Source organism: Fukomys damarensis, unplaced genomic scaffold (assembly GCF_012274545.1).
Source record: "Fukomys damarensis isolate Sample0158 unplaced genomic scaffold, DMR_v1.0_HiC HiC_scaffold_30, whole genome shotgun sequence".
Taxonomy (NCBI): domain Eukaryota; kingdom Metazoa; phylum Chordata; class Mammalia; order Rodentia; family Bathyergidae; genus Fukomys; species Fukomys damarensis.
Window position 1 is genome coordinate 67,636,921 of NW_022900942.1, and position 13,398 is coordinate 67,650,318.

Below are 13,398 nucleotides of genomic sequence, written 5' to 3' on the forward strand. Positions count from 1 at the left end.
GACCTTTAAGTACACAGACAGACATACGTCTGACAGCCTAGGGAAGTTCTGCAAGTGTCTGGCAGCACTGCTTACAGTGGCAAAAATCCGGAAGCAGCCTTTCTGTCCATTAAGGATGAGATGAACGAATAAATTATGCACATCTGTATCATGGGATCTCTCGCAGCTAATAAAAGTGATACAGTTTCATACATTTTTAATTGAAGAAATGTCCACGACATATTGTTAATGAAAGTACAAGAGTTATCTGTAAGCATGAACTCATTTTTGAAAAACAAACAAATGAACTATATGCACTCGGAAAAGGCTGACAGCACATGGTCAGCGATGTCCCTTCGAGGCTGGGCAGGGAGGGCCTGAGTGGGGCTGGGCCTCGTTCACTTCCCTACTCCATGGCCCTGTGCAGCAGAACGTGATCTCATTCTTCTCCTTACACAAATCAAAATTTAATTAAAGTTGCCAAGAGATAGCAGGGAGAAAAGGAAGTCTAAAGAGAGGTTTTTTAGTTAGAATTACATTAGAGATTAAAATTTCCCTTTTATTTTTTGATTGTTTTTGGAATTTCACAAGGAATCGATGGGTGCATTTTCTCTGTAAAAAATCAAAAAATGTGAAAGATAGGCCTCAAGTTTCCTTTAATCAGACCACTTACTCTCCATTCTCCCAAGAAGTAACTACTGCGGTTAATATGCTAAGTATTCTTCCAGATCTTTCTTTTGCATTTAATCACTATCATACCCACCTATTAAAGATACAAAATATCTCCAGGGAACTTGGTCTTCTTTGTTTCATTAATGGCTTCATTCTCTGCAGCCACTTTAAGTAGTGCTGTTTTTCATTTAATCTGTCAGGAATTGTCCTCCGTGCCAATTCAGAGCTACCCATATCATTTTTAAGCTGCAGAACAGCATTCCACAATACATTGGTAACATCATTCCTTCATTATCTGCTTTATATGGACATTTAGGGTGTTTCCAAATTTTGTTATTAACAAGTGATGTCTGTCTGGTGGGTATTCTTAGTCACGTGGGCAAGTGCATGGGTGTGAAGATGGCTTGTGCAGAGCCGCACACCGATAAGTGGGGTCGGGGCGCACACAGCCCTCTCTTCACACGCCTCTCGTGGTGTGTGCAAGCACCTTGCTTCTTACCAGCAGCAATAAGAAAATGATTGCCAACTCAATGGCAAAACATTTTAAAACTAGTACATCAAAATATTTAGTTTGTGCTTCTTGGATTACTAGTGAGACTGGACATTTTCACTTTCTGGTCTGTGAGTTGTTTTCCATAACCCAGTTACTGGGTTGAACTTTTCTCTTGATTTTTAGGAATTCTTGACATACTCAGAACACTAATTCTTAGTGTAATATGGAGTGAAAACATTCTCAAATACGTCATGCGCTCTTCTACTCTGCCTTTGGCGGTCACTGCTGTCATATGGAATGGTTCTGCCCTTGGAAATGTGTTTACAGCTCACCTACTGGCATAATGCTGCATTTGGTGTGCGTTTGAGATGCGGAGACAGAGACAAGGTAGGCAGACTAGGGCAGGGGCGTGAGTCAACTAAAGGCAAGGGCTGGGTAAACCGAGATACGCCCTGGGAAGCAAGCCCAAGGGCCAACAGACTAGTAACTCTGCGGACTGCAAGAAGCCTAGCGGCAGGAGCAACTGCATGCCTTCATTTCTGCACACCCACTACATCTGAAAAGGGCAGCAGATGACGCCCACCAATGACAAACTGCCTCTTTTGCACACCCAAAAATGATTCTAAGAACAGAACAGGTATATAATAGAATAGAAAAGAATGTAAGATTTATCCCTAGATTTACGCTTCCTTGGTGTCCTGGGGCAGAGAGAGCTTCTCTCTGCTCTTTCCAATAAACCACACCTGCTTTACTCCCCACTGTGGTCCTGCCGACTTACTTCTGCGACGTCCTCAGGACAAGAGCTGGGAGTGGAAAATTGGTTCCAGTCCTGTGCTATTTGTAACTCCTGAGTCTTGAGTGCACTTTCTCTTTTTTTCTGGATCAAATTGCCAAAGGTTCGTCTTTCTCATTGATTTCCCCCCGACCAGGACTAGCTTTTAGCTTAATGAGCAAAGGCTTTTTCTTGTATTCCTTTCTTGTTACTTAATATTACTTTTTCCCCTTCTATTTTTTTGGATTAACGTTGTTGCTCTCTTTTTTTCCTACTTTACAATATTTATCTTAATTTAAATTCGTGCATCAGTACCTTCCAAGCGCTGGCGAAGAGTGACTAAGGACAAACAGAGCCGTGGGCACTCTGGAATGTAAGCATCACCCCAGGGAGCCTCTGTCCTTCCCCACTGGAGACTCACCCTCCCGGGATCCTCTCCTCCTGCATTTCTGTTCTTCTCTTGCAGACCTTTTCTTCTCCTTGTGCCGCTGCCTGAGTGCCGTCTTAGGATCAGTAATCCAGGCTTGATACACAAACTGAAGGAAGAAAGTTCAATTACTTTCTGGCTTTTTAATAATTTGCAGTGAAGAGAAGAGGGACCTATTCCAAGCTTTCTAAGTTTAGGAAATCTTTTTCTCTTCCGACACTCCCAAGCCCACCCACCCTTCTTCACCTCCAGATGTTGGGCTGACTCGCGCTGTTTTCCTTAGCCTAAGATTTAATATGAAAACAGATGCTGTGAGAACAGACTTCACTCGGTATCCCAGACAACCCCGATGGGAACTTTGGGGATGTACAAACCCCCTACCCCCGGATTCCTAAATCCCACCGCCTCTGCAATTTTTTTCTACACCCAGCAGGAATAGCTGGAAGCCTCACTAGTGTCAGAGTGGTTTCTCCTGTCACACAGACTGAACCCAAAACAAGACAGTATCTTTATATTCACTTTGGGGAAGTAGTTTTGCACATTCAATACTCTCCTTTGTGAATAACAGCCATTACAAGCAACTTGAGAAAGGCTTTGAAAGTGATTAGCATTTTGAGAGGAAAACATGGGATGGTGTCAAGGGAAAGTGGTTACTCCAGGAGTATGGAAGGGAAACCCTGCTGTTTTGGTTGCCTTTCGTCATTTGAGTTCAAGAGCTGAAAACAGTTGCATTAATACACTGTAACCAATAACCAGCAGAGAGCAGTGCTGAACAGCCCTCCCCCACCCCACCCCCGTTTCTCCAGAATCATGCAGAAGAAAGAAAAAGAAAAGCAGCGGAGAAACTGAAGCCGGGCAGGCAGGCCCCATGCACCCCACACACCTGGGTCTCAGGGAAGCTGGCTTTTCACTCTGAAGGAAAAGTTAAATGAATGCGTTCTGGGGGCTCCTGGGACCCCAGATATTTTCAGATTTCTGAAATCTTTGAAGAACACAGCATGAACAAACCCCTGGCCTCATGGCACCAGTGGGAAATAGAGGGGTCAGCTTTCCACTGTGAAATGGAAGGGCCACAGGGCACCAAAAACAGTTTTTCCTAACGGGCAGAAATCTGGATCGTTTGGGCAGTGAAGACAAATGCAAAATTTGAATTATTTTTGGATAACAGATTCAACAGGCAATAAATGTCAATATGCCAAAATATGCTTAATGAACGGAGGAAATGGACTGCAGAAGGGAGCCCATGTGCATGTGTGGAGGGTTAATCAGGAAGTCTACCATCCTGAAGGTCGGCACCCTCCAAAGCAAACCCTTCAGCATGGTGTGGTGGTTTGAAGAGTCTGAACTATTAAATGTGAGAAATTTTCAGGTGCTAAGGGGGACGTATGGCAACACTACCTTTAAACATTGTTATTACAATGTTTTAGATAATGAAAGAATCCCCAAAAGAGAAAAATACAGAGATCATTAGATCTGTGAACATCGTGAGGCTATGAACTGGAAGAGTTCTTTTGCCCTGGGGAAGAAGCAAACTGAAAGGCGGGAGCAGGAGCTTTTGCGGGGAGGTGGACCCCGCAGAAGGGGCGGGGATGCTAGGACGTGTGGCCTCAGTGGTCCCTGAGAGGCTGCAACAGCGGGGTGGGGGAAGAGGAGGGAGGGTTCGGGCCTATGAATTTCTTTATTTGTCGGGGAATCATCTTAACATTGAGGTTTGCAAGCACAAATGTTTGAAGAGTCAGGACAGGGGAGGTTCCTCCAGAACATCCCTGTTGTCCCTTGGTTGCTCTTACTGTCACCCAAGTGGACAGGTCCACCCAGGGGACTCAGGCACTTAGCGCCACCTGCTGTGGTGGAAAAATACTCAGAAATGTTTGTAGAGGACTTGGGGGTCTCCAAGTGGACACCACTAGTAGTGTGTGTGCCTGACTTTATCTTAACTTTTATTCAAATGAATTTACCTTCAATTTTATCACATATATTAGGGGATACTGGGATTCATTTTCACTGAACTCTTACTACGCAAAAATGCATGAATTTTTCAAAACAGGGAGAGTTCTGCTGAAGTGGAGATCTTTCCCTGAAATAGGGAGAGTGTGTAATCTGTGCTTTATTTCAAGCGCGATCCACCACCTTCTTCATGCTGTGTGTGCAATCATTGTTTGGCAGAAAAATAGGGGATGGTTGCATGGTAGTTTTTCACTTAAATAAAATTTAGGATATGAGCTAGGTCCTGCGATAGCCACACAAGAGAAAGCAGCACAATGACTCTTAGCTAAGAGACAGCTTCCTCGAGTTTTATAAACAAAAGGAGGATGGAGGACAGGGCTCAGCTGCTTGGGGTGGAGCCCGGGACACGTGAAACTTCAGGTCCATGGGCTGCTGCATTTCAGTGAGATCTGGGAGAAGTGTGAGACACCCTGGTCTCTGTCACTGTCTCCACCATTTCCTTAAGGCTGGAGGAGCATGTAGAGCCGGAACCTGCCCCTGGCTAAAATAGGAAAAAGGGCTTCCAAAAGGCATGATTTTAATTTGTCATCTGCGGTGTTCAGTCACAATGGGGATACAGCGTGGCAGCTGAGTAACTTTTCGTATGTGTGAGAGGGGCGGACCGGCAACCGTCCCACAGTTTATTCTGTGGCACTGCCACAGTGAGCCCCGAAACGGGATGATCAGGTGCAATTTAGGGCGACGAAAGGGGGACCGACAGGGGATGGAGCCAAAGGAGTCTTTTGTGAGGTCATCCAGAATTTCACCAGCTCTCTGAGAAGAATTCCTGTGTGTTTCTCTCATCATAACTGAGCATGCAGCCAGATGTGACCCTTTTGAAAAGAGATGTCACCGAAACGCAGCTATGAGGAGACAGAGAGTAAGTACGTATTATCTGCATTTTCCCTTTCTATTCTCTATGGTCTCTTAGCTTAAAAACAAGAATCAAATAATAAGCATTCTGGCATCAAAGAACTTGTTTTGGAAACTTTTCTTAAGATTTTGCATCCTTTTAGCTCCTCCTCCATGGCAAAATGTATAGAAGAGAGAAAATGCAGATATGCGATGTGTTTGTCTAAAGTTCTACGGAGCAGAGTCACGCACTACACGTCAGGAAAATATGAAATACCTTGGCAGCTCTGATTAAATACTGGAGAATAGTTTTGGGAAGTTTAATGACAGACTTTGGCAAGGCTAAAATGGCTGACGCAAACTTCCCAATAGCTCTCTACAAAGAAGGACAAAGCAAGAGTAATTAGTAGGAAAAAACACTAATCACTTCATATATGATGTCATATGAGTTTGTATGATTAACATCAACTAAAACATGCCAAGTGTTCAATCCAGAAAGACGTGTTCCACCTGTGAGGAGTGAGGACAGCAGTCACTGCCTGGCACCCATCAGACAGAAGGTGCCGCACAAGAGTGGGGTTAGAGTCACACTCAGGAAAAGGAACACAAGTCATTAGTACTCGGCAAGCCAGCGGCACGTGTGCACGCAGACGCGGTCATCAAGTCACACAGGGAGCAAGTGGAACAGCAGCAGACCAAGGCGTCTCCACATCGTCAGGAAGACACGGGTGCTGCAACCTGCCAGCTTCAGAAGGCCTGGCCAGAATGTGCCGGTGACCTTATTTAATCATGGGCACATCGCGTGACCAGTGGGTATGATCTATGTTCCTTGTGTGACAAACCGGAAGCAACCATCCTGGTGTAGCACTGGGAAAGGGAGCAGACACCAGGCTGTCATCCCAGGTGCCATCAGGGTTAAAGCCCCATCTGTAAGGAGCAGGACACCCCCTTGCCCAGCCCCGGTACAGACACTGAGATGCAGATTCTGGAACAGGAAGGTAGCAAAGCTGAAAAGATCAGAACTGGGCCAAATGTCGTTATTATGATTCCAATACACTCTCAAGTCTTGAGCAGGACAAAGGAAACTGATTTCTAAAACCTGCAGCAAAAAAAACCTTTTGTTTCAAAGCAAAGTCAGTATAGTATTTTCATAGTCAGGGTTCCACATATTGACCCCTAAGTTCATTCAAGCAGCCCAAAGCAACGCCAAAGAAGTCTTGTTCATCTCCTACTTGCAACAAAAATAAAGTTCACCCAAAGAAGCTTTGTTTTTTTTTTAAAGCTTCAGCAAACATTCTGATGCAAGAATGAAGACCTGACCCAGGCACAGTCCCAGGCTGCAGCAGGGGTGGAGCCCCGGCCCCAGGGGCTCCGCAGTTTCTGGGGAAGTGCCCAAGGTGGTGACGCAGGCAGGGGCTGTAACGGGGGGCTGTCAATGGGAAAACTCCTCAGCCCTGGACAGAGCCCTCCTGCCTCCTGCTTACCTGGAACGCTGACTTTCTCGGGGGCTCCTCATCCTCTTTCTTCGGTTCTTCCTCTTCCTCTTCTTCACTATCCGTTTCGAACAAATAATAATCTCCACTCCTGACCACTACGCAAAACAAAATATGTGCTTATTTTTCGAAAGGGAGAAGAAACAATCGGGGAATCTTCATGAAATTCCCCCTACGGACACACAAACAGACCATAAAAGCACCATGACAAAAACAGCAGGGAGGAGAACAGGAGACAAAGAGAACCCATCTGGGCCTGCGCTGTGCGGCACGGCTGGGTCCACAGAGCACGAGGCCTGTCCCACGGCCACTGCAGGGCCGACCTGGTGTCCTCTCCCTTCTTTGTTATAAATTCACTTGGCTGAATCAGATCAGCTCTGCAGCAGCCAGATTCATGGCCAACATGGCCCGCGTGAGAACCACCATTTCACAATCAGCCAACGGTGCCGGCTGGACAGGGCCAGAGTGCAGTGGAGGAGCTGGCACCATCTGCGACGCAGAAGCCAATCAGAACGATTTGGGACCAAGATCGGTGCCACCAACCCTCCACTTCACTCGGTACTGTGCAGACCTGGCTTCTCCACACAGGACACGAGACAACACACAGAGGACAGGACATCCGAAAGAGTGAACAAAAAAGAACAGTCACACAAACCGCCACAGGGAGGAAATGTGTAGGTAACACCAAAGACACAACAAAACATAAGAACACCGCCAGAACCACTGCTCTGTCTGCTCTGCCCGTGCCGAGGCAGAGGGGACCGCAAGGGGTCCGCAGGGCTCAGCACTGCCAGGCTTCTGGGTGGCACGCTCCTCCCAGAGCTTAGCGGGATGCAGAGAAGACTCTGCCGGCCCGGTCACAGCACACAGAGCGTGGGTGCCACTGCCTGCCTGACCCTTTCCCTGTGGGAACACAGGCCTGTGTCGAGAGGCAACAGCAATGACCAGAGATGGAGAGAAACAACGAGATTCAGTCCTGAGCAGCCTGGTGAGCATTTTCAGTTTAGCAGAGAAGAGGCCCAGCTGCTACAAGAACTGCATAGTCATTCGGGAGACACATGTGCATTTCCCAATTCCACTTGGGTCTCTGAAGCTGCCCAAGCGTCTTCGGGGTGACATCTGTGACATCTCATGAGGTCTTTTGGGCTTGGACATTGTAAGGTAATGGAAAACCTTGGCTTATTTACAATTGGTTGTTTACATATCACTAAACATGGTCAAAAATCAAGTAATTTTGCCCACAATTTCACACGAGTCTGAAGCCTCCTCTCTTGGGGACGCAGAGTGAATGAATTGGGCCTTATATCCTTGAACAGAGAAGCACTGTAGTTTGATATTTTTACTTTGGAGAAAAAAATAGACCCAGAGTACCAGGTCCAGGCCTGAGGAAATAAACGCAATACAACATAAGGTAAGAATAAGCGAGAACAAACCAAAGTTGCAGCTTTACGCTGGACAGTGAAGGCAATGCCCACACAGAAGCCGAGAGACTGGCAAGGGAGTCGGGACTCTACGTCACACGATCGTTTAGGAAAACAGGGGCTACCAGAAGTGGAGCATTTTACCCTCATTATAGGCACTAAACTCAACAGCCAGCAAGCATGTGTTCAATCATACCTTCTGCAACACCGCCCATTCGGGTGAGCCCGAGGGGCTTTTCATCTTGAGCATTTACAGCATGGATTTTATCACAAGAAATGCCTCTAATTTGCTATGTGCAAATTAGCACATTAATAAAAGAAGGTCATATTTTAAAATAGCCTCTTGTTATTTACAAAGTGTTACTGAAACACAGGGAAATAGCAGTGCTGTCTGCTAATAACAAGTAGAAGGGCTCTTCCGGAAGCATCTGCTTCCTGCCCCCGAGGACGCACAGCACGGTGCCGAGGGTGGTGCTGAGCTCCTGGGTGTGGAATTAACTTTTGCGCCCCATCACAGGCATCCTCAGACTCTTGGCCCGTTACTCAGACATTTATCAGCAGAACCAGCTCTGTATTGGTGGGGCTAGCAGGGAGACATCTGCTTGTGAGGAAGGCATCATTGAACAGCAATAATGCAGGCCCCTGTGTGCACACAGGTGTGGAAGGAGGAGGCACGCCCACGACAGTGCCAGGGTCTCTGCTGCCCACCAGGGACGCCATCGACAGATTTACACTCGATGCTCGAACTCACATCTCTAAGGAATCTCTCTTTGAAAGCCCCATTACTCAACAGGACAGAAGAAGGGCTTTGAATAAAACTCTTCCAGATCTAAAGATAAGTTCTGGAACTCATCAAAGACTAAAAAACAAGCTACACATTCTTTCCCTTTTGTTCCTCTCAAGCTTGTAAGAGAATATAAAATATGCTTTGTAGAGAAATTTAGCATTACAATCAAATAGGATTCCAAACCGTGAATCACACACATCCCTGCATTATTGCCCCAAAAGGTATTAACAAGGCACATTTAGCTTAATACCAGTTATCAAGAAGTTGATATAATGAGGGTGAAATGAATGTGAACAATCTAACATGAATAACCTTCGCAGGAAGTTCTTTAATCATTACTACTGGTAAGATGCTTATCAAAGACCATATCCGATTCCTTGAAAATGCAATGCTTAGACAGAAAGGAGATAACCGCAGTGATCCCAGTGGGATTTCACCCCAGCAGAAGTGACAGGACATTCAGTATGACAAGATTCTGGAGTGGATGGGTCTCTGAACTCGCAGAGGCCCTTTAGAAAGGAAAGGTAGGTACAGTTTACTTGTGACTTGATAGAAATAGCCCCTAGCACCCTGCCTGGTTGGATTGCCAGCCAGGCAAAACTGTCCACCGTGGAGAGATGAGCCAGCCCCTGGGCTCCCACTTTGACTTGGGCAGAATTAACTAGGATTCTTTTTATCTCACTGTAATTTGCAACACTGATAATATTCAACACTGAGGTCAAATGTAATTACTTCCAGAAAAGTGAGCAGAGTTCAAATATGGCCTCATTAAACTAGCTTGCCAATTTTTAGAAAATGATTTCTGGGTTGAGAGAGGCCAGTGCCAAATGCAGGTGGCACTAAGAATTAGGTGTAGGAGAGATATGGGTTTACTTGATTTTCTACTGATTCAGAAACTGCTACTCAGAGAGGCCCTCCTGGTGCTGCATGACGTACACACTTGAGCAACTCCTCGCCCGGTTAGATTTGAAAAGGCTGGAGGCACACGAGTCACTGTGAGGTAGCTTCTTCAGTCTCCTAACACACCGAAGAGGACCAGGCTGAAACTGGGCCACACGTGTGAAGTCACTGGCCAAAAGGGATAACGTCTTCGCCAGCACAACAAAAGCAGCCATTGTCTCTGTAATTCCTCACTCGGGCTTTTAGGATCTGAGCAGAAATGCCCTGCATTCCATGTGGCCGTCAAGCCCCACTTTCCTGTTTTTTTCATTTATGGCCACTGCTCAGCACATGCTTAGTGTGGTTTTAGGGCCATCTCAGATGGGACAGGAGGTAATTGAGAAGGTAAATGGATTTAGAGATGCCCTTCCTCCTTCTACTTCATACACAGCCTAAAATTCTCAAGTGCAAACAAAATAAAAGCTCTGGGAATGAGGTCAGTGCCTCACAGAGGGTCACAGAGGCTTGAACATAATGGCTGTCTGTGAATCAGATTTGAGAGGAGCCTACAGTCATTTCCAAATGGGACTTTAACCGTACAACCAGAACCAGTGAGTGCTGGACCTCAGCATCAGGTCCTTCAGAATCAATTCCCTCGAGAGTGTCACCACCTGACTGGCCTCTGCAGCCAGCGTGGGGACCAGGGCCAGGGAGCCTGGCATGGCAAGTTGCCTACACACTAACCCCTATCAAGTCACAAGGGTCAAACTGTGCACGGGACACACAGGTCACAGGGAGCCTGGTTCTGGTCAAGGATATAAGGGTTAGTCGATGAGATCGGAGAGGATCGAGAGAACCTACTGGAAGCATGATCGACCCAAGGCCGCCACCACTGCTTTTTTTTGCCTTTGGCTTTCTGTTTGTCTGCTTCTCCTAAAATGAAATACGTCCAAATATTAATTCTCATAAAGTGAGCAAACACGTTCTGAAAAACCACGCTTTAATAACTCAATTGTCAAATCTAGGTAAACTGCAAAAGTCTATTAGAGGTCAGGAAAAGGAATTCTACAAAACCTGGGAGCGCACGATACTAACATCTGGCTCACAGGATAAACACAGACCTCTCTTTGACAGTAAGCTACACTTTCACTTTCTGCCTAGGAGCTGAGGGCATGTGAAGAAACGTAAGGAAAGGGACGTCAAAATGCACCTCATGTGGAAGTTTCTACCGAATTAACAAAAAAGTCTACTCAAAGTTAACAGAACCATTTAGTGGCAAATAATTTGTAAAATATATCAATTACAATAACCAAATTTTTTTTCTGTGATTATTTTAATGAGTGGTTGAACTATAACTCTTCTGGTGATGAACAGCTACTATGTACTGGAAAATTATCATGTGTTGCTTCTCTAATCCATGCAAACAGAAAAGCATGCACACTTCTATGAACAGCCTTTAAAACTTCAACTCGATATAATAAAATCTACAATTAGATGTAACGCTAAATTTACACTGAATTTTACACTAAATTTCACTGGGACAGGCAATAACTGATATTTTAACTACCAGTATTCAAGTGCCACACAAAATAATGCACAAATATTTAATTTTCATATAAAATTGATAGACATCAAAGGTGGCATATTGGAAATATCATCCCTGAACGAACAAAGTAAGCAAAGTCATGCCAATTTTCTTTATAAGCAGGTGTCTACGCGGCCAAGCTAGCCTGTGTGTTCCTTAGCGGCATCTTGCCAGAGAGTAGGTACTTATAAACCTACTCGTTCACCAGGTATGTACTTTATGAAACAAATTCATCTCATTCAAAATGGACAAGTACAACCGCCTGAGTTAAAAAATACACACAGATGACACTGGCAGCACCGGAGTAACGTTACCCTAAAGCCCTGCCCAACATCATTCAATGTCAAGGTGCACGAATGGGGAAAGCATCTCAACATACTTTCGTCATCTGCTTCGGAGAGTTTCCGGGCGTCCTGGCCTTCCCCCGACTCCTGGGTCAAGCTCAGCATCCTCTCCTTACCCTTTTTGTACTTCTGCTGCCTGGCCTTGATGCGATCCATCCTGCAATGCAAAGCGGCAAGAGTAGCGCCAGGCACACTGGGGAGCCTTCTCACGGTGGCTCCTGGACCTCGGCCTGTGTGCACACTCCATCCTGGACAAGGTCGGCAACGTCCTTCGAAGCACTCAAGAACCATGAAGTGACTGCTTCTAGCAACAAGGCTCCTTGTTTTGCACACAGCGCTCCGCCCTCAGTTGTGCAGGCTAAAGCAGCCATGGGATCTGCAGCCACACAGCCACCGGGGCACAGCCGGGGCACAGTGGGCTCTCCCAGCTGTGCATGCTCACACAAATGGGAAGCTAGCAAAGTGAGCTACAAGCCAGGCCTCATGAGAGAAATGAGCAGCTCCTCTTCCTAAACGCGGGTCCAGATCTGTCATTACCAGGGACCTGACCTAGATAGCTACCTAGAAACAACAACAGTTGTGCCACCCTGCATTTGCACTGTATTTTTTACATTTAACTTTTGGGTTGGTGAAAATAACCATGCCATGGCACAGCCTAAGGTACGACAGGAAATGATTCTGCTTGGAGGGAGAAAGCTGGTGAAGGAGGTTGAGGTAGGGTAAAGCTTTCTCCCAAACTCAGGGACCCTTCCTGGTGGCTTCACAGGGCATCACCACTTTCTGGGGGAATCTTCCAGGCTTCCATTCTATGGCCAGCAGCTGTTAAACCTGCTCCTTGGACACAGAAGCACTACAGGTCTGCTCTAAGAGAATCTCCTCCACGGAACGCACGGCTCTCCCGTGTGGAGTCACTCTGTGCCTCAGCCAGTGCTCGGCCATGTACACAGGGCAGGTGCCTGGCCACCAGGTCCAGGCCTCTAACACTGGAGGGGAGCTGCTTCTTCCCAGAGACTGGACTATATTATTTCATGGGACACTTCCAAGTGGGCCCCCTGTCACCTCCTTAACTCACGGGCCTGTGACCATTTGCTCCCAGTGCTTGGGCTTGGAGACTTGTCCTGTTCTTAGCTGGCTTCATCTTAAAAAGCCCTGAGGCAGAAAAGCGAGGCCTAATTTCCAGGACTCGGTGTGGGTGGCCCCTTCCCCTTCCCAGGAGTGACCTTGTTAAGCAGTCTGAAAGTTCAGGGTGGGGCCTGGCAGTGGTTCCAACCCCACAGCTAATGTGGGGTGCTGTGAGCATTGACATAAATGGACTTTGCAGGGTCTTGGGGCTTCCTGACAGTGGAGAGCCCACTGACAGGCCCTGGAAGGCAGGACAGGAAGAAGAGCAAAAGAATAGTGTCCTTACTGTCTCTTCAGCTGGTCCATGGACTTTTTCTCCTCCTCGATTCTTGCTTTCACAGCTTTTACAATGGTGGCCTGGAAAAGTTCAGCCCCTCTGCAGGAAAAGCGGGAGCACAGAACAGATCAGTGACCTCGTCACCCAACGGGAAGCAATGTTGAGTTAGGACACAGCAGCGCAGTCATGGGTCCCGGCTGGGAGACACAGCCCTCCCAAGCCCCTTCCTGTGCATGCATGAGGGTGCTGTCCATGCCAGGGTGGGGGACACGCAAGGCCATGAGTCCCCTCGAATGTGTCCCCCCAAAC

The 13,398-nt window shown here is 46.7% G+C and overlaps 1 protein-coding gene across 4 annotated transcripts in view; it reads right to left on the minus strand.

The window, feature by feature from the left end:
• Piezo2 (piezo type mechanosensitive ion channel component 2) overlaps positions 1–13,398 on the minus strand; it is a 301,778-nt gene that overhangs the window by 40,831 nt on the left and 247,549 nt on the right. For 3 of the 4 annotated variants that reach the window (XM_033757327.1, XM_033757326.1, XM_033757328.1), the window contains 6 exons: positions 13,099–13,188; positions 11,726–11,847; positions 10,623–10,694; positions 6,666–6,772; positions 5,459–5,557; positions 2,338–2,452 (listed from right to left, as the gene is read on the minus strand). In XM_033757327.1, the coding sequence (XP_033613218.1) occupies positions 2,338–2,452; positions 5,459–5,557; positions 6,666–6,772; positions 10,623–10,694; positions 11,726–11,847; positions 13,099–13,188 (605 nt within the window). The remainder of the gene's footprint in view (positions 1–2,337; positions 2,453–5,458; positions 5,558–6,665; positions 6,773–10,622; positions 10,695–11,725; positions 11,848–13,098; positions 13,189–13,398) is intronic. The other variant, XM_010639029.3, reaches the window with a different exon arrangement.